This window comes from Mus musculus, chromosome 4, assembly GCF_000001635.26.
Source record: "Mus musculus strain C57BL/6J chromosome 4, GRCm38.p6 C57BL/6J".
NCBI lineage: Eukaryota > Metazoa > Chordata > Mammalia > Rodentia > Muridae > Mus > Mus musculus.
The window spans coordinates 134802333-134823904 of record NC_000070.6 but is presented as its reverse complement, the minus strand read 5'-3'; the positions used below and the strand labels follow the sequence as shown (position 1 = coordinate 134823904).

At 44.6% G+C, this 21572-nt stretch overlaps 1 protein-coding gene across 6 annotated transcripts in view; it reads left to right on the top strand.

The window, feature by feature from the left end:
• Positions 1–21146, top strand: part of Maco1 (macoilin 1) — a 51173-nt gene extending 30027 nt beyond the window's left edge. For 5 of the 6 annotated variants that reach the window (XR_001784176.2, NM_001355501.1, NM_001355500.1 and 2 more), the window contains 5 exons: positions 11207–11365; positions 12587–12769; positions 14185–14305; positions 17214–17388; positions 19341–21146. Coding sequence is in view for 5 of the 6 variants with exons in the window: in NM_001355501.1 (NP_001342430.1) it covers positions 11207–11365; positions 12587–12769; positions 14185–14305; positions 17214–17388; positions 19341–19543 (841 nt within the window). In the remaining variant the exon portion in view is untranslated. Of the gene's footprint in view, positions 1–5887; positions 11077–11206; positions 11366–12586; positions 12770–14184; positions 14306–17213; positions 17389–19340 lie in introns of those variants that run through there. The other variant, XM_006539100.4, reaches the window with a different exon arrangement.
• Positions 21147–21572: the final 426 nt, after the last annotated feature.

Genomic DNA, 21572 nt, shown 5'->3' with positions numbered 1-21572 from the left:
GGAACTAGACTTGTGAGCCACCCGAGGTGGGTGTCAGGAACCAAGATCTGCACAGGAAGAGTGTACTCTGCTCCACTGAGCCCTCTCCACCTTCACACAGCTGCTCTCCTTATGCATTTTGTTGGAGCATAGCTCGCTTGTTTACACAGTTCCTGTGGCTGCTTTTGTGGCAGAGTTGAGTAGCTGTGACAGACTGTAGCTACAAAGCCACAAATACTTACCTTTTGCCCCTATTCAGAAAATGTGTTGGCCTGCTGGGTACAGCTCTTGTTTGTTCTTTCCTTTTAATAGATTGTGAAATTCTATTAAAATAGAATGTCTTCATCTTTGTGTCTTTATTAAAAAAAGGTTCATAGTGAATGAATATGTGTTAGCTAAGAGAGTAACCTGGGAGCACGGAGCTGAGTGAATGAAAAAGACGCTAGGTATGAGACCAGGAAACCTTACGCTGGAGAAATGGCTAAGTAAAGGCGTCTAGGCAAGGGGGTCTGGGTACTTGGGCATGATACAGTATACACGTTGCCTATAGGCTTTTCCCAGAAAACTTGGGGAATTTGCCAAGGCCAGTCCAAAGTCCTCTTTTGGTTTGAGAAACCCATTATCTTACTAAAGGACTCTGTTCCAACTTGATTTTTGTGAATTCTTTTTTTATTTTTGTTTCTTTTTGTATGTATGTTTTTGTTTTTGTTTTAAACAGGATCTTTCTATATAGTTCAGGCTGTCATGGAACTTGTTATGGAGATCAGGGTAGCTGAGAACGTGGAGATCAATTGTCTCTGCTTTCTGAATGTTATGATTAAAGGCATGCACCATTCCTGGGGATTTTGTGAATTCTTGGCTCAGGATATTTTAAAACAGACTTAAAATGTTAGTAGCCAAAAATGTTTTTATTCTTAATGTGGCAAAAATTCTAGTTAAACCAGAAAGCAGCGAGGTCATGTATGTCAACCAAGTTCTGTGCCGGGGAGGAAGAGGGTAAATTAGAGAGGAGCTTGTTAGTTCTCAAACCAAAAAATAAATAAATAAAAAATAAAGAAGACAGTTACAGTGTACTTACGTATATTAAATAAATAAATCTCAGAAAAAGAAAGAAAGAGAGAAAGAAAGAGAGAAAGGAAGAAAGAAAGAGAGAATACTTAAATGTTAACCTGAGGTTATATAGTTTGTAGGGTTCTGCATTGTGACTTTCTGTGTTGCTTCCTCTTTACAGCAGTGGTTCTCAACCTTCCTAATGCTGGGACCTTTTAATACAGTTCCTCGTGTTGTGGGGACCCCAACCATATTTTGTTGTTGCTGTTGTTGCTACTCCATAGTTGTAATTTTGCTACTGTTATGAATCATAATGTAAATATCTGTGTTTTCCTATGGTATTGGGGGCCCTGTGACAGTAACCTTTGCTTCCCAAAGGGGTTGCTACCAACAGGTCGAGGATCATTGCTTTACAGCATCCTAGTGCCCAGAGTAATAAATGTAAGGTCAGTGAGGATAGAGGCATCCTTTGCGTTTGTCCTTGGCACAGAGGAGACATTCGAACCGGAGTCTTCTAATTGGTCATAATGCTCATATGATCATAATCAAGGCTTTGCTTTTTAAAAGTTTAGTCAGTTTTCATATAGCTCAGGCTATAACTGGAGATGATATTGAATTCCCAGAATCACAAGTATGTGCTGCCATACCTAGTTCTGCATATTTTAAGGAACCTAAGGTGTTCACATCGTAGCTCCTCGAGGTCTCTGGGGTCAGGAAACCTTTGACAGTACCTAGGACAGAACCTTGTTTCATTTGGTGAAGTTAATAACAATTTTATTTAATAAAAAGCAAAAAGAGAAAGAAAAGCTTCGTACTGCTATTCCCGTTCATTCTGGATTCTAGGAAGCTTTACAGTTGAGTATCTGTCCCTACTTTTTCTAGAGGTGATGTAGGGGGTGAAAGGAGCCTCCAAATTGCAGGGCGAGGACCAGGGCAGAGTCCTCTGGGAGACTGCTGTCCAGCTAGCCACTCACACCACCTGTCAGTTATGTCTAGGGCCAGGGGAAATTATTGCAGGCTATCTCTCAGCAACAAAAGGGAGAAATCTGCCTTGACTTCCTTCTCTGTCCTGCTAAGCCTGGCCTTCTACCAGCCCAGGACCAGCCTCTGCCTCTGTGTCTGCTGGCAAAAACTCAGGCTCCATCTTTCTGTCTGTCTTTCTCTCCCAGGAAGCACTCGCCCTAGAGTCTGCATTTGCTTATGAAGTTTGTGTTTGAATATACTTTGCCTGAGTGTCAGGAATAGTCAGTGGAAGAAAATCTAACCTTGGAGAAGAGGTTTGCTCCCTACACAAGTGCTCCGCAGACTGACCAGCTGACCCGGCCCGAACAGCCTCTGTTTTCAGTGGGATGCATTAGTGGTTATTTTAAATGGCATCTTTCCTAGCTAAGATATGAAACTGTGTGAGGTCTTAGGATGAAGACTTTAAAAGCCAGACACTTAGAGGTGCTGGCAGATTAGATTAAATGGGTTGGAAAAAGTGTGACTACTGAATTATTTGGAAAGTACTAAGTGGAAAAAATAAGCAGTAGATTCTTAAGTCTATTTTTAAAAGTTTAGTGGTTTTTGTTTATTTGTCTCTTTGGAAACAAACTTAATTTATATTTGTCTGGCACTATGTCTGAGCAAGTATACTTTGGCAGACCTGATTTATTTTCATTTCCTGCTCTGTCTGTAATATTTTAGGCTGCTGTAGTTTTACTTGGTTGGTCTTGTTTATATTAATTCACAAGACAGATTGTGCTTATTTTAACTATTGAAGGAACTTTAAAATTGTGTAAGAATATAGTCGTGGTAATAGGAACAGGATTTCTACTTAAGCAAGGCTGCTATGTGACCTGAGCACCATGCAGTGTATTAGAAACTAGGCAGCACTGAAGCCACACATTCTGTGTGCCCACCATTTCCAGGTCTGACAGCTCCAGCAGATAGAAATGACCTGGTATTCATATAAGGAGCCTGGGCGTGATAGGTAGGTTCTGATGGTTTACCCTCTTCACAAAGCATGGTTTAATATAAGTCTCTGTGTGCATCTCCAGTTGCTGCATCAAAAGATACTGTATTATAAAGACTTTAAGTTTTTTATTATGTATATATGCCCATGTCCTTGTTAAGATCAGGATATTTAAATGGATTGGGTCTCTGCTAGTGTGGGTTCTAGGAATCAAACTCAAGTCTTCAGCCTAGGCAGCAAGCACCTTTGTCTATTGAGTCATCGTGACAGCCCATTTTAAAAGACTTTTCATATAAACTCATGTTTAATCACATTTCTTTATGATGCTAGTTGTATGTGTAGGTGTGTATGTGGTTTGTTGTGTTTTTTTGTTTTGAGACAGGCTCACAGTGTAGCCCAGACTGGCCTGGAACTTACTCTGTACACCACACTAGCCTCAAACTTAGGGAGATCTACCTGCCTCTCCTTCCCAAGTGCTGGGATTAAAAGTGTGAAGCCCCATACCCAACATGATGTAATTTGGGCACACATGGCTTTCTTCTTGAAGAATTTAGAAAGTCAGCAGCTCCATGTTTCCTTACATGACCAGCTGCGTAAAAGCCTCTAGAGTACTTACTCTGTCTAATACTTACCTTTTCATTAGCTTTATTATAAATCAAAACACCACAGACCAAGATTTAGTGTGTGGTGTCCCTCTATATTCTTTAAGGAAAATTAATGTGTTCACCCTTTGTGTTTGTCTTAGTTTGAGTTTTATTTCTATGCAGAGACACCATGACCAAGGCACCTCTTATACAGGAAAGCATTTGATTGTGACTGACTTAAAGTTGCAAAGGTTTAGTTCATTATTGTCGTGGCTGGAGGCATGGCAGTTTGCAGACATGGTGATCTGTAGGCATCAGGAGACAGAATACCACACTGGGTATAGCTTGAGTATATATGACCTCAAAGCCTACCTCCAGAGTGATACACTTCCTTCATCAAGGCCACATCTACTCCAACAAGGCCACACCTCCTAATAGTGTCACTCTCTAAGGCCAGGCATTTAAACACATGATTCTGTGGGGACCATGCCTATTGGAGGCTCCGCAGTGTGTGACAGGAGATGGAGCAGATATATAAGATGTTTTTTAGTACAGTTTCACCTAGTAATCAGTCCATCAGGATGGTGTTTTATTTTGGACATTTGTGTCTGGTAAGCAATTGTCCTACCATGAGGTACAAGAGAGCTTCACTTTGGTATTTGCTGAGCTGTGCTTGATAGACTGTATTGGAACAGCTTCCAGTCAGTGTAGGTAGATCTCACATAGGAGCATGTAGCTATCTGTCAGGTACGTGGCATATACTGCCCTGACGGACCCATGCTGCCTGTGCTGTCAGTGTGGGTGATCTGGCAGGGGAGTGGAAATTGGTATGGGGGATTATCAGTATTTCTTCTGGGGTTGGGTCTTTCATTTATCTAAAACAAGTCCTATCTTGAGTTAAAGTACACAGGGACTACTCATGGAGTTAGATTCTTGATGAGGCTCTTCATTGGCTTTTTTCATATGTGCCTCCCTTCATAAGCACACACATTCATTTATCCTATCTCTTAAAGCTGAATCGAAGGCCACTAGTTATGGGTGTGTTTGTTGCGTCTAGAGTTATGACATTGGCCTGATCTGTTCTATTCTGATTACTGAGTAAGGACACTGAAGGACACAGTGTGAGAATCAGTGACACGATGTGTAAGAATTCCGTGAAACTTTAGGAACATAGTCTCTATTTCCAGTTGTTTTACCCGTCCCTGAGACACATTCACACAGCAGATTCAGCATCAGAATGGCTGGGGCCCAACACAAAGCATGAGCACATTAACCGTCCAGAGCACAAGGGCTTCTCCAGAAAGCACTATGACACACAGTGCTAGAGTGTGCCTTGAAGAATGGGTAGGATTTTCTGTTCCCATTGCACAGTTACAGGCAGGTGTCAGGAAACAGATCGGTAGCAGGGTTCATTAGGAAACTTGCCTCAGTTGCATGTCTGTATAACTTAGACATGGTTTTCAGATTCCCCTTTGCCACTAGAAGCAGGGTATGGTCTAGAAACATAGAGGAAAGTTGCAGAGCCAAGGGTCCTGACCCCCCTGGTCCAGGAGTCCAGCCAGCAGCCCAAAGAGACATGGTGGTGCACGACTCCTAGAGTGGCTGCAGAGCCAAGTTTTCTCTTGGTGAATTCTTATTAAGATCAGTTTGAGCTGGGCGTGGTGGCGCATGCCTTTAATCCCAGCAGAGGCAGGTGGATTTCTGAGTTCGAGGCCAGCCTGGTCTACAAAGTGAGTTACAGGACAGCCAGAGCTACACAGAGAAACCCTGTCTGGAAAAACCAAAATAAATAAATAAATAAAAGAAAGAAAGAAAGAAAAAGAAAGATCAGCTTGTTCCTCACAGATCTTTCTCTTGTCAAAACTCACTACCCTGTGCCTTAAGCATCCCCTCTGCTCACAGGCAGGCTTTATTTAAAAAAAAAAAAAAGGTACTTCACAGCACCATTAAACCTTTAAACTTCTGAGAAATCTTTGCCTTGGTCTGATTCCAGGCAATCACCAGAGAAATACAAACATTTAGATTCTGGGTCTCCCTAACTTCAGATATTTAAAATATCTGTCCAAGTGCAGGCTGGCACTTGAGAACTTGGGGGTGTTTTTCTTATCTCGCCTGCCTAAGGCTGTCATCTGCATTCAGTTCCTTCAGTCAGTTTGGAGATTCCCCTTATTAAAATGTAAATCTTTTCCTCTTGAATTTAAACAGCTATCAACTACATAGAGTTTGGCTTGGGGTTAGGATTAGGGAATAACTGAGATTAGGGGAAGAGATAGGACTAGAGTAGGTAAGAGGGCCCTTAGCTTTCAAATCCACTTCCTAGGTGCCCTGCAGCCTGACCTGAGGACCGTTGAGAGAGCTTCTGTAGGCGGGTCCCGTCTCTGAAGAGCTAGGTGAGTGCTTCAGAGCTTTGGGCTGGCTATCAGGTCATTGTGACCTGTAACTGGTTACAACTAGACAGAAGTACACAGAATTTATGCCAGTGCTGGTCCCACCAGCCAGCCCACAGGGGCTGGGCAAGCAGGAAGTACATTTGCTTCCTCGCTAAAATTGATGAGGTTGTAGCACTTGTAGGAAGAGTTCCTTAATCCCTCAGAAGCCCTGGTAGGGCAGAGCAGGCTTAGCTCTGAGAGATGGGAGTCCATGATGGTAGGGAAGTACTGTCCTCTACCCTTTGATCCGACTGGAATTTTGAAGGTTGTAACTATTACCTATATTTGTATCTTGTTTCTCTCTATGACTTGCTTCTAGTTTAGGTAGCTATTGGCAGTTAAATTGAGTGTTGTGCATACATTTGAAGATGTTGCGTTAACCTCTTAACACTATTTAATCAGAACTTCTTTCTTCTCATTAATACATTATACATGTGTATTTTACCTAGAGAAGTATTGACCTTCAGCTCCAAGGGGGTTAAGTGTACCATTAAGACAGGTAGTCATATCTGCTTACTAAATGTCCCTAGCACCTGACTGTCTCAGTTCAGTTCAGCTTGCTAATTCACATATTTCTCCTAAAATTTCCAGCATCCATCATTCTATTAAGCAGATACAACAATTGAGCCACGTCTTATAAAATTAGAAAATGGAGTGGCCAGGCATAATGATATACATCATCAATCCCAGTACTTGGGAGACAGAGGCAGGCAGGTCTCTGTGAGTTCAAGTGCAGCCAGGATTACATAATAAGACCCTAGCTAAAAAGAAGGGGAAGAGAGCCTGTGTAAGTAAATTATACAGTAAATGTCCTTATATACTCCCCGTGTGTGTGTGTGTGTGTGTGTGTGTGTGTGTGTGTGTGTGTGTGTGCGCGCACGCGCGCGCACATATATATCACATATATATAAGGTATGGCGTGTGAGGTAGAGGGCAACTTCTGGAAGTTGGTTCTCTCCTTTCATGGTGTGGGTTATAGAATGCACCTTCATCCACTGAGCAGTTGTTAGCACCATACAGTAGAGCACCGTGCAGTAGTTTAAGGAAAGTGTCTGAGTAGGTGAAGGTGCAGCTGATATTCAGGCTGTATGTGTGTTAACCCCCTTCATGATAAATGTATTACATGCATGGAAAGTGGGGAAAAGGCTCGTAGGGAAGAAGTACATCAGATGCAAGCCGAGTATGATTTGATTCAGCCTAAATGAGAGGAGTGTGAGTTGTTTACACTTTGAATTCTTTTGTTAGATTTTTTTTTTTTTAATGCTGAGTGCATTTCTTGTTTTTGTTTGTTTGCTTGTTTGTTTTTCGAGACAGGGTTTCTCTGTATAGCCCTGGCTGTCCTGGAACTCACTCTGTAGACCAGGCTGGCCTCGAACTCAGAAATCCGCCTGCCTCTGCCTCCCAAGTGCTGGGATTAAAGGTGTGCGCCACCACTGCCCGGCTGCATTTTATTCTTATAGTAAAAAGTTAAACCCAGTGAGAGGTTATAAATCATTTTACCACCTGTTTCAGTAAAAATTTGAACTATGTAGTAGGTCTTCAAAGTGACAGTTTCTTGCAGTAGCCCATGGAGATTGCTCACTGCGTTTTGACTTGTGCTTTTAAGTCGAGGTTTTGCTGCTCAGGCAGCTCAGACAGTCTTTAGTCTTTAGTAGAAGTTTCTTTGTCAGTATTTGAAATGCTTAGATTATGGATTTCTTAGGTCACTGAGACTTTCTCTTAGCGTACTCAACTAATGTCATTAGGTAGTGATCGTGAAGCCCAGGGTTTCTCAGGCAGGGACGCTGATCTTAACTATCACGCTTTGGAAAGCAGTAATTAAGAGTTGGTGGAGCTAATGACAGTAGTTAGGAAAAGACTGAAGCATTTTTGTCCTATTTTTTTATGAGAATAAATTGTTTTGTATTTTCAAAACAAACCATTTCTCTGGAGGTAGAAGTGGGTGGATCTCTGAGGCCAACCTGCTCTACAGTGCTTCATCGTAAGCCTCTGTCTTGGGGTGAAGGGGGGCGGGGGTGATGAGGTTTCCTGAGCTAGAAATGTAGCTCAGTGGGAGAGTCTAGTATTCAGGAAGCTCTGGATTCAAGCAGTTTCCTACTGCAATATGCCATATCCACACTAAAGTATACAGATCTTGAATGTGTACTTCTGAGCATGTACACACTAGAGTATATAGATCTTAGATGTATACTTCTGAAAAAGTATCCTTTCTTTCTTAACAAAGGAAACATATTTTTGTAACTTCCCTCTTTTTGTTGTATAGTACTGCTGGTTTGGCTTTGACAATATTCTCATTGAATTCCACTTCTAAAGAGCATTTTGGGAGACCAGGGAGATGGCTCAGAGGGAAAAGGCACTTGCTGCCAAGCCCAGTGACTTGAAGTAATGGCTCTCACTCACTTACACTGTGGAAGGAGCGAGCATACTCTCAGAACTTGTCCTCTGACCTTCACGTGCATGCACGCATGCAGATGTGCACACTAACTAGATAAGTGGAAAGAAACTTTTTAAAGCATTGTGTTCTGTATTTTACCAAAATTATGTTTGTATCCTTTGTTCTCAAAACTCTTTATATTATTGCAAATTTCAAGAAATCCCAAAACTTTACTTAGAGGAAATAATGTCTTTTGAAACAGTATTTCTCTGTGTAACAGAGTTCTGGACATCCTGGACTCCCTTTGTAAAGCAGACTGGCCTGAAACTCTGTCTCCCTGAAACTCTTGTGTCTCCTGACTGCTGGGATTCACTGCATACATACCCTGAAGGCCATTGTGTCATAGAGACATTTCACTTAACGTGAAAGACTGGAAGTCCGGCAGTAGTGGTGTGTGCCTTTAATCCCAGCACTGAGGAGACAGAGGGAGGCAGAACTCTTTGAGTTCTGGGCCAATCTGATCTACAGAGGGAGTTCTAGGACAGCCAAGGCTACACAAAGAGATCCTGTCTTAAAAAAACAAAACCAAGACCACCACCAACAACAACAAAACCAAAACAGAAGACTTTTAAAATGAAAAAAAGTGATAAGTACAAAATTACTAAAATGTAGCATCTGAAAGAAGGGGCTTTTTTTCTTCAGTGGCAGTAAGCTGTGCTGTGGAACCAGATTCCCCTATCTACATCTGGTACAACTTAATTAAGCTGCTGCTCAGAGGTAAATCAGCAGCTATTTCTAAATGTGTCAGGCCTCAAAATCCTAGAATAAGTGGGAAGAACCTTAGAGATGGTCAGCCGCAGATGAGGAAACTGCAAAGATGTGTGCAGAGTTGGCCCTAGAGGCTTAGGACCCTGATGACCGAGCCCTGTACAGACCAAATGCCTCTGTCCTCACAGAGGAGCCTGCCCTTTCACTAAACACGCACTACTTCCTCTGAGAGGCTGGCCTCACAAGAGATGTGAACATGAGCATGCACTTGTTAATGGGACGAACCCTACGCAGCCTATTTGTAGTGTAGCCCTTGGGTTACTTCAGGTGAATGAAGGACAGCATAGCTATGATCTAAATGCTGATCTTCAAGTACACTGAACTGAAATGACCTTGGTGATAGGGACAGTGTGGTGTGATGTGGACCTGTGACTCTTCCCTAGGGAGTGAACCCTGGCAGGAGACCAAGCAGTGCCCCTGGAACTCAGTCTCTAGGCTGTGCTCTCACAAGGAAGGGAACACTGGTGATAGCGCCTGCAGTATGACTTTGGGGCTCGAGAGTCGTTTTAAAGTTGTCTAATGGTAGTTAGGGGAAGAAAGTGTTCAGCTTTCTGTAAGAGACCAGGGAACATTACTGAGTGAGTATTGATTTCTGCAGTAGGCCCTGAGGACTTTGCACATAATAAAACATGTATGAGCTTTAGTCTGTGGATCTGACAGTCCAAAGGGAGATCCCCATTGTGCACCGGAAGCCGTGCTTCTGTCAGTGTGCTGGACTAGAGGCGCTGAGGAGTTTTCTCAGGTTGGGGTGGTAGTTGAGAGGTTAAGTGTGGCTTAGCATGAGCAAGCCCTGGCATGTCCTTAACACCGGGGAGGGATGGGGTTTCTGCACACAGAACCCAAGCACTGATGTTTGCTCATCTGTCCATTTGTGTCTTGTAGAAAAACTGTCTTCTCAGAGCTTCACTGTAGTGTACGTCCTGGGCCTGATCTTCAGCTCGGCTATCGAGGTCCAGCTGACTCTTTCCTACTGGTTCTAGTACAGTCTTTCTCAGGCACCAGACTGAGGGCTTGTCCAAGCACCATGGCTGCTCGTGCCTCGGAGGTTTTAAGTGTGCCAACTCCATTCGGAGCACTCCTCCTTCCCTGCTTCCCATCCTCTGCACAGCCTGCCCCAGATTGCTGGGCTGGGGAGGAGGATGGATGGATCCTGGGGATCCTGCCTGGCGATCGTGGGCTGCAAGATTTTCTTACTCTTATTTCTTCATCTGGGAAAAATGGGAATAATCATTGCAGTTGGCCCTTAGCTCTGCTGATTAAATTAGTTCACATTGCTACGGACCTATCGGGAGCAGTGCGTCCAGTCACTGAGGAGTGGCTGCTGCTATTATTCTTCCTAGTGTGTGTTTAATTGTAGCCTTTCTTGTGTTACTATCTAATTATTTTAGTCATCCAGTCTTTGGCCCCTGTTGAAATTATAGAGCCTTCCTGTGAAGAAGAGATTTGATTTTGCCCTTTAGTTCCTTTTACTGCTTGCTTATATTTAGACCCCAAGTGCATATCTCTTAAGCTGGTGTTATTATGGGCTAGATGGAGCAGGCAGTAAGGAATGGCACAGTAAGGTAGGTTTTAGCTTACAGTTTTCTTAATGTCCCTTTTCTTGAGCCTTGATGAGCTCTTGTGCCATACCAAAAGTGTGACTGTTACTTAGCAAGCAGTTTCTGGAAATGGATGGCGATCTTGTAGCCCATGATGAGGGACAGTGCAGTCTGATCTAGGAGAGTGTCAAAAAGAAGAGTCTCTGGCTGGGTTCTGAGTTTATTGCTCTGGCAGGCTTTACTTGCTAAGGAAGTCAGCAGTGGGGAAGAGACTTGAATGTTTAGCTCTCCTGTTTTTCCCTGCTCCTTTATCCACTACTCAGGTAGACATTGGGGACAATCAAAAGTTAAGCCCTCCTGTGAAGGCAGTCACACCATAGAACTAAGCACATCACAGGTCGTCCCGTGGAGACCGTCCCACTCCCTAAGGCGTCTCACAAATGAAAATGCTGCCTTTCTCCCTTTCCCAGGCTGGAACAAGACATTAAAAAGCTAAAGGCTGACCTGCAAGCCAGCCGGCAAGTGGAGCAAGAGCTGCGCAGTCAGATCAGCGCCCTCTCAAGCACAGAGCGAGGCATCCGCTCAGAAATGGGCCAGCTCCGGCAGGAGAACGAGCTGCTGCAGAACAAGTACGTGCACCTAGGGGCCTTGAGCAGGGCCTCCTGGTACCAGGGGAGGACAGTCTCAGGCTGACCAGGAGACACGGCCCAACCTTCCTATTCATTGATGTTTAATTTTCCGTGTTCCCATCAATTCTACACTTGCTTTGTTCCAGCAAGAGTTTCATAATATTATCTCTGCTTTAGTAATGTAGTTAACTGTAATATTAGTTACTAAGCTTTTGTGATAAGTAATGGTGATAAGGAATTTTGCCACTCTTTGCAAAGTGTGATCTTTTCCTGAGGACTAGGCTATATTTACTTTGAATCTCAGAACTGAAAAATGACAGTGAGCTTTGGTTTCATTTGAAGAGACAGGCAGAAGCTGGCTCTTCTGTGTGAATTCCTTAAACTTTCTTTATTTCGTTCTGGAGTTAGTTGCTGATTAAGGTAAGGTTGTCTTTGTAGTCTCTAAGCTGTGTGTGTCTGTGACAGTGATGTCTCTCATAGGCTTCCCCACAAAGAAGATTCTCACTTAGAGTTCCAGGAGTTAACTGTCTGCTAGAGTCCACCATGCAAGAACCCTGGCCATCGTCTGAGCAGCTTGTGCAGTTGTTAGCGTTGGCCTCTGGGGGACAGTCTGAGGGCTGGCTCCCTTCACCTTGCTGTGTGAAGCTGTAGAGAACTGAGGGCTGAGAGAGGAGAACAGGCTGCAGCATGGCTGTCATACAGAAGCATAGCGTGGCAGAGGCCAAGCCAAGGGAATTGCCACAAGTTCAAGGACACCCTAGGCTACGTAGTGAGATCTTGCCTAAGAAAACAACTGAAAAACAGAATAACAGACCTTCCCCTCCCACCAACTTTGTATTCAATAGGACTGGTATGTTGTTGTTTTTTGGGTTCTTTTTTAAGTTTTTGGGGGGGTTCCCTCCAATGTTCAGAATTAACTCTCTAGTCACCTTCTACCCTCTTCCTTACCTTTCTGACCCATGTCTTCTGACTGCCTGCTCTGCATCACTTAACAGAACAGAGGGCCGGGCTGACTCTGAGTTACATAAAGTAGGTGACTTATTAGTATTTAGGAACCGTTAAGTAGTAATTAGTAATGACCATGTGTTTTCTCTGATACTTGGCTATTCGAACCTCCCATACACACCCGCCTCACAGAAAGACTGCATGGAGACTATGTTTCTTAGGGCTTATAGTGACTGTCAATGAGAAGATTCTTTGTCAACAACTATTTCCATATAGGTTACACAATGCCGTGCAAATGAAGCAAAAAGACAAGCAGAATATCAGCCAGCTAGAGAAGAAGCTAAAGGCTGAGCAGGAAGCCCGAAGCTTTGTAGAAAAGCAGCTAATGGAGGAGAAAAAAAGGAAGAAGTTAGAAGAAGCCACAGCTGCACGGGCTGTTGCCTTTGCTGCTGCATCTAGGTATGTCACTAGAGTATTTGGTCACAGTTGGCTTTCCTTGTCCCAAGATAGATGTGGGATTTGATGCTTGGGTGGGATGGGACAGAACAGTTTGTGTGGGTGGTTTGCTTTCCTAGGTTGTTCATTAGTACATGTTTCAGCTCCTCCGGAGCCAGCTCACACTGCCCTCCAACATTCGTCTCTCAGTGACCTCACCCATAGAGCAGAGGAAGGGATCACTGTACTCCACCATACACCTGAGCTTCCTCTCACTTTCTGTGTGGCCACTAAGTGCTTTGAGATCTCCCTCTGCAGTCAGTCCTCAACAAAGCTATCAGTGCTTCCAACACAGATGGGGGTGTTCTTAAGGGTCTTTAAGATATGTTTTAGATTAATTTATTTAATTTTATGATCATAAGTGTTTTGCCTGCATGTGTCTCTGTGCTCCATGTGTGCAGTAACCATGGAAGCAAGAAGGCATAGAATTCCTGGGACTCGAGTGATGGATGATTGAAAGCTTTCATGTGAGTGCTGGGAACCAAGTGCTCTTACTGTCAAGCCATGGCCTCAACCCCTGATTATTAGTATTTGTTTAAAGATTTTATTTATTTTATGTACATTGTAGCTGTCTTCAGACACACCAGAAGAGGGCATCAGATCTCATTACAAGTGGTTATAAGCCACCATGTGGTTGCTGGGAATTGAACTCAAGACCTTTGGAAGAGTAAAGCCATCTCTCCAGCCCCCCTCCCTGATTATTTTAGAGGACTGAAGAGATAGCTCAGTTGGCATAGTGCTTGAAGTGCATAAGGACCTGAGTTGAGTCCCCACGTAAAAAAACAAAAACAAAAAACAAAACAAAAAAAAACTGGACCTGGTGGTGATCAGCACCCGTGTAAAAAAACAGGTGTGGTAGAGCACATTTGTAACCCCAGTCCTGGGGAGTTCAGAAGTAGCAGGTTCCTGGGGCTCACCAGCTTCCAGATATGCTGGCTCAGAAAAGTCTAAATGAGCCTGGGTGGTAGTAGTGCACACCTTTAATCCCAGTGCTTGGGAGGCAGAGACAGATGGATCTCTGAGTTGACGCCAGCCTGGTCTAAAGAGCAAGTTTCAGGACAGCCAGGACTACAGAAACCCTGTCTTGAAAACTTAAAAAAAAAAAAAAAAAAAAAAAAAGACTATTTGAAAACCTAAATTACAACTGCTGAGCATACACAGACGCTTTCTTGTCACCAGTCCCTAAACTACATACCACATGGCACCACTTCCTGCCTCTTAGTGATATAGGGATGGCTCTATGTAAAGCCTATGCAAAAGCTGCTGTTTTATCTGAGGAATTTGAGCATATGCAGATTCTGTTTCCATAGTGGTCTTCAAACCAATCTCCAACGATAGAAGGAGAACTATAAACCTGATTTCCTGACTTCTTTCAAAAGGGGAGAGTGCACGGAAACCTTACGGAGTCGGATCAGAGAGCTAGAAGCTGAGGGCAAGAAGCTCACAATGGACATGAAAGTGAAGGAGGAGCAGATCAGGGAACTGGAACTGAAGGTTCAGGTGAGGAGAGGGCGGGGCGGATGCTAGTCCATCTCAAGGCGCCTGCAGCATGCCAGGCTTCTGTGCCCAGTGTGGAGCAGCACCTCTATACCAGGCCTCTAAGTTGCATTATCTACGAGGGAAGGGGACTTAATCTTGTCCTGTTTGACACAGCCAGGTTCTAACTCAAGCCGCAAGTGTGGATGTAAAGATGGTTTCAGACATCAGGAAAGGGACAGATGAGCCAAAGGTTTTGGAATAACTGGACAAATGGGGGAAATAAAAGTAGAGCTTTAGTAGCATGGGATGGAAATGTAGAAGAAGAAAAGATAGGGGGAATAAAGTGTCTTATTTGATCTTGAGATACAAGAAGACTTCTACGCATAAAATCAGTACACAAACTCATAGATAACAACCAAACAGTAAATAAGGTAGAGATACTTGGGATGGGTGCTGCTGGGCTGCAGAGAGAGCTCAGCAGTCAAGAGCACTGACCGCTCTGGCAGGGCCTGGGTTCAAGTCTCAGCACCCACACGGTGGCCCATAGATGCCTCCTGTTCCTGAGTGTCGGGTCCCTCTTCTAACCCCCACAGGGACCAGGCTCACACATGGTAAACAGATACACACACATGCAGGCAAAAGGTTTACACGATAAAAATAAATATAAAAATTTAAAAAGAGAGAGAGAGAGAGATACTCACTGAGTGATGGTGGTGCACACCTCGGATCCCAGCTCTGGGGAGACAGAGGCAGGGCGATCTCTGTGAGTTCCAGGACAGCCAGGACTACAGAATGAGACCCTGTCTAAAACAAACAAAAAAATATAGATATCAACGAGTATCAAAAATAGCACTTTTAGGATATAAGTAGCTGGTAAAAGTAACATACACAGAGAAATACAGTATACAAACAGATCGTTTACAGAAGAGAAACAAGTGCTAAACGTGGCTCTTCAGGACCAGCGCGAGTGTGGCTCATCAGCGAGAGATGCTCACTGACAGACAAGCCTAATGACCTCAGTTACTCTCCTGGTCGTTAAGAGAACCAACTTTCGGGTCCTCTGAGCCCAGAGTCATAACAGCACACACCATCTAAACAGTGGCGGGGAGATGGCTCATGGTTAAGAGCGAGCGCTCATGCTCCTTTGGAAGACCCAGGTTTTATTTTTCAGCTTTCATATGGGGTCTCATACCTACCTGTAACTCTAGTTCTAGACACTCTGACCCCTCTTCTCACCCGCACATGCTCCTGCAAGCACATGGTACACACAGACACTCAGACACACATACATTTAAGTAAAATTAAATACTTTTTTTTAAAATTTATATGAGTACACTGTTGCTATCTCCAGACACACCAGAAGAGGGCATAGGATCCCATTGGTTGTGAGCCACCATGGGTTGCTCTTAACCACTGAGCCATCTCTCTAGCCCCCTCAAATATTTTTAAAAATTAAAATTAATGTAAAAAGTTTTAAGTGTACTCTTATTGCCAAGAAGTGACATGGATATAAAAATTTCAATCATTTCTCCTATGAAATTGGCAAGGAATTTTTGTTTTGCTTTGATATAGGTCTTGTTATATGACCCAAGCTGGCCTCTAACTCATGCCAGTCTTTTTGCTTCTGCCTAGCATATGCTGAGATTATAGGTGTGGGCTACGATGCCCTTCCATAAGATTTAAAAAGATAATCTAAGTGAAAATGTTGTAAAATAGTCCTCTACGTTGCTGGGAGTACAGCTTCAAAGAAAAGACTTGTTTCTGGAGCTTTAGGAAGCCAAGAGACAAGACTGCATCAGCGACTGATACCATGTTTAGGATAGCAGTCTACGAATGTAAAATAAAGAAGAAAACAGTCTTTTTGAGACAGGTTTCTCTGTGTAGCCCTGGCTGTCCTAGAACTCACTCTGTAGACCTAGCTGGCCTCAAACTCACAGAAATCAGCCTACCTATACCTCCCCAGTGCTGGGATTAGAGGCATGCACTGCAGCCACCAGCAGCAGCTGGAAACAGTCTTTAATGCAGCAGATATTTACTTAAGGTACAGGAACAGGATTATCATTGAGCCATCAGAAGGTCTGTTTTCAGCCTGGCACTTGGGAATCTGAATAGTTGAAATGATCTAAGTTTTAGTTTTTTGAAACACTTCGTCTATTTTAAAGGACTATGGATAACTTTCAGTTTTTGTGTATTTTTTAATTCTCTGAAATACATTGGGATTTCTGTCTTTTAAAAACAGTGAGCTGGGCGTGGCTATACAGAGAAACCCTGTCTCGGGGGAAAACAAAAACAAAAAAAAAGTGTATGCCAGGCATGGTTGCATATGCCTTTCACCTCAGCACTTAAAGGTTGAGGCCTGCAGATCTCTGTGAACTCAAGGCCAGTGAGAGCTACACAGTGAGTTGCAGGCCAGCTTTGTTTACGTTGTGAAACCATGTTTTAAAAGGCAAAAAGAAAAATAAGAAAATAAAAAAGAAAAGAAAGAAACAAGTTCAATACTTACTGACTGTATTAGCAGTTATTATAAATGGGCTTTCCTACACTGTGCCCTATCAAAGTAGCAAATATTTCTGCAATTTTTAGGGCACATTTTTACAAATGTGACTAATGCATAAGGCATGGTTTGCCAGTAGCTAAGAAGAGGGGTGTCTCTGCTCTGAATAAGTCTGGCAAGAGACCTGGAAGCAGATGCCACTGTTTTCCAGCTTTGTGCTCCATACTGCCCCGGATACCTTTGAGGATCTGAGTGTTGTCTGGGCATTTCGTGTACGTTCCTACGAACAAAGTGTAAACACACAGGGTATCAGGATTCTCTGTCCTAATGGCCAGGCCAAAAAGACTGGAGTTTACTTTGTGAGTTCAAGCCAGTTTATTATATACATTCATGCCAAAACTGCCCCATAACATCACTGTCTCAACCTGTTGACAGGAGCTTCGGAAGTACAAAGAAAACGAGAAGGACACCGAGGTATTGATGTCAGCCCTCTCCGCCATGCAAGACAAAACGCAACACCTAGAGAACAGTCTCAGCGCAGAGACGAGGATCAAGCTGGACCTCTTCTCTGCACTTGGTGATGCAAAGCGGCAGCTGGAGATTGCCCAGGGTAGGAAAGCAGGGGCCCACATGGGACGGTAGGACCTAGAGGTCACAGTGATACATGGAATGGACCTCCCCAAGAGCTCTGAACCGGATGGCACCTCAGAGTTTTCCTCACACTGTCTGGTGCCTGAGTAGTGTTGAGAGTCACACCAGTTGATGCTTAAGACGACTGAGCGCGTGGAGCACTTCGTTCCCATAGATTGTATAGTTGTGTCTACCTGACTGTAAAGGAAAGCACCTGGTAATCCTTTTACACTGAGGTGGGGGTGTTGACAGGTGGCTGAACAGAGGCTACTGTGTCTGTGACTCAGGGACAGGTCCTTGAAAAGGTTTCCATGGATCCTGCTTTGAAACTGAGCATCTCAGCTCCCCACTGGCCCTTTTTCCTGTCTGGCTTAGCACTGAGGAATGACACCTCTGCTTAACTAGCCCTCTGCTGGATCTGTACACTTGGGGAAGAGCCATCTCCCCAGCATGGAAACAGCACCTGCTGTCTGTCCCTAGCATGGCTGGACTTCACTCTTAGCCCATAAATGCTTGGGAAGACAGAAAAGTCCATGCGGAAGCTCTTGAGGGGTTTTCCTGTTACTAATGAAAGAAACCAGACTGAAGTCTGATGTATCAGGGGCCGCTGAGTACTTAACTCCTCTGAAGCACATTGTGTTCAAAGAGAGCGAGGCCGGTGCTAGCCTGAAACTTTGGGGCCCTAAGGAAGTGAGAGCGCAGCTCTTTTCTCCTGCTCGTGTCTCCTGCTTTTTCACTGTCTCCCTCCAGATCTGGTCCAACTTCATAATTTAAATCTACACCTGTTCCTTCCTATGCTGTTATTCATCCTGATTACAAAATGAGTCTTCATCTCCACTACACCCTGTGAGACATGCCACCCAGCCTTCCCTCACCGCAGACACTGTTGTCTACCCAGTGAGAGCTGCGCACACACAAGCCTCCGCCTTTCCCTTGGAGGTCACGTAGGCACAGAGGATGGGGGAGACCTCATGGATTGGAACAGGGTGCTCCTGGCTTCGGTCCTGCTCTGTCTTAATAACGGATGGTCATGCTCTCTGAAGCCTTGCCTCTCCCCTGGGCTGCATGCGGGGATTTAGCAGTGGGAAGTTAGGAGCATAGTCTCCCCTCACAGAGCCTGTGATCCAGCAGTGGATGATGGGCCCATCGCCCGAGGAAGTGGAGGAGTGCTATGGGGAGTGTGGGTGCTGTGGCCAGACTGCATGGAGTCCGCTCCTATGATATGGCTTCCTGTACCCTATCCTTTCATCATAAAGTGGGTGGTGATAATACCTCTCCTGCTTGTGAGGGAGGAGAGGTTGCTGTCTAAGCACCGAGAGCTGCTGGGCCACACTGGGCCTTCGTTGCTGTCATAATTCTAGAGATAGAGAACAAAAGGGAAAGCTTGGGGAGTGTTGAGAACCTAGAACAGGCACATTGAGATTGATCAGGAAACCTCAGCTTCAGACAGGGACACGGGCGTGAAGGGTTGAGTTGGCTTGTGCTGAAGCAGTCAGTCGACTTCTGGGCAGAGGTCAGAGGGCATTGTGCCAGCAAGCTGGGCACCAGTCCCAGAAAGTCATCTGTTTTCTGTTGGAGAACCTACTGTGACTGATTGAGGTCCTGGTTCTATGTTCCTTGGTTTAACACTCAGAGCCCAATCTTCCAGAAGGGAATCCCAGCTCGGGAAGCAGAGCTGTAAAACCCCACCCCTCAGGCTGCTGGGTCACCACCACTTTGTTGTAGCCCCACAAGCTCAGAGCAGGTCAGTATTTTCCATAGGTAGAAAGGTAAAATGACAAAGAGTAACAGGTGGGCCACAGTGTCAAAAAGTGCTCTGATGTTGGGTACGTAGCAGGAAGCTTGCTCGCTCTTCCCGAGTCCTGAGCTAAGGCTGGTTTGGGAACCACAGATCTCTCCCTCCTCACTAATGCTAGGTCTTTGATCTTGCAGGGCAAATTCTTCAGAAAGACCAGGAAATCAAGGACCTAAAACAGAAAATAGCTGAAGTCATGGCTGTCATGCCCAGCATAACATACAGTGCTGCCACCAGTCCCCTGAGCCCCGTGTCCCCCCACTACTCTTCCAAGTTTGTGGAGACCAGCCCCTCTGGACTTGACCCTAATGCCTCTGTCTACCAGCCCTTGAAGAAGTGAAGGCCAACTGTGTGCTCGCCCAACATTTGCAACCAGGAGGCTTCGAAAAGCAGCGTCTCTGGCAGTCAAGATAAAAAAGTTGATATTGTGTTTTGTGGGACTGTATATGTTGTCATTTTTAAAGGGGGGAAATAACATCCAAGTCTGATTAGAACCGCCCATCAGTTGTTCTTGGAAGTTTTTAGAAGACCTCACGGACTTTGCAGTTTATTTTTCTTGGCCAACACATTAAAACCATTCTTGGATTTCAAGTAGCCAATTTTGCCTTTTTATGTATTTTTACATAGTTTCCTCTTCAAGAAAAAAAAAGCAGAGTTTTTTTGCTTTTCAACTCTATTTTGTTCTTAAATAAGCAAGAAAATTGCACGTTGTATTCACTGACGACAACAAAAGCTTAGTTTCTAGCATGAGAGGCTAAACAGCCCCACACAGCTCTGATTCCATAGCTGCATTAAAGATGATTATTTATATTACAGAGAAAAGAGGGATCGGCCCTCCAAGGACCAGACAGATTGAGAGAGAGTCACTTAAGCTGAGAGAGACTTAAGGGTGAGACTGGCGTGCAGGCGTGTGACGGTGTGTTTGGAGTATTGCCATTCCCATCGCTGTTAGCTCTAGAGCACATCCAGAGCATACGTTTACAGAGGAAACTTGATCATTTCCAACCATCTTCCCCTACCCCACCCTCTCGCCCCTGGCACCTGTCTTCTATTTGTCGAGTTCACTGTTGATCCTGTTGTAGGTGGTTGGGCTGCTGGTCACCATGCCACCACTTGGGTTTTTTCCATGGGAAGCAGCCTGCTGGGTGTGCAAGGCCGAGTGATGGCTGATCAATCAAAGCCGTGGTCTAGGACCAGCTCCCACGTGCCATTTACTGCTTTCTTCACCCTCCTCATCTGGAGTTTGATGGTTTACAGATGTCTGACAGTTCCTCAGCTCTTGTGCCAAGGAGGAGTGGTTGTTGTTGTTTTGTTTTGAAGACTTAAACTCTGCACAAAGATCCTGGTTCAGCTGTGTACTATAGGTTGGTAGGAAGTGTCGTGTCAGCACAGACCTGGGAGAGGGTGTTAAGAATCAGGGAGCGGGAGGGCAGGGGAGAGAGAGGACGGGCAAAGCAGAGATCTGGTTTGAAAGCTGGGGAAATTGAGAAGCCAGATCGATTTGACTTTGCTTCCATGCTGTGTGTTCTGAAAGGACATGGCTCTAAAATTTCCTGTTGATTGGCATGTGTATCTCATTTAAAGCAAAATTAGGTAGAACAAACCAGTCAGTAAGATTAGAAGTATTACAGAGAATCATCCTTTTAATCACAGATCTTATTTTGGAGTAAAACAAACTTCTAGCTTTAGCCAGGTGTGCATGTTGTCGCCATTTGCATTTTGAGTCATCTTGTGTAAATGTCACCATGAAAGTGTTACTCAGAATTGTCATAGTTTTTTTCCCCCCATCTTTGTGCTAAAACATGGAAAATTGTCACTGTGTTGATGAGGTTTCCCCCATTCTGCTGCCTTTGGGACACTGTTTTCGTTAAACTTGGTCTTGGCTGCATTCTTTTTTTTCCCTCGTGGGGTTCAAAAGAATAAACATTTTCTTACTGATAAAACTAGTTTCCTGCCTTTTTAACATCCCTGGTGGACACAGCGAGGTAGATTCTTCCTCTGGGGCTGCAGTGGCGGCCAGTTTGTTTTCAGCTCATCTCAGCCCCAGGTCGGATGGCTGCACTCATGGCACCGGGCAGGGACCAGGCACAGGGTTAGAGCAGTGCACATCCAGGAGCTCCGGCTGTTTGGCGTCCATCCTCATCCACCTCCCCACACCCATTCTCTGGCATCGAAGCCAGAGCATCTTCTCTCCTGCGCAGCCTGCCTGCCTGAGGAGGGGAATCTGGAGAGCAAGTTCTCTTCACATCACTTTGCCCTCTCCTGCTTTCTAGAGTCTACTTTGGCTTCTTAGTGACCGATGCCCTGTTAATTTTCCACTGCTGTGGGTGCTTAACCAAGCCTCCAGGGCGGGCCCTCCCACCACAGTC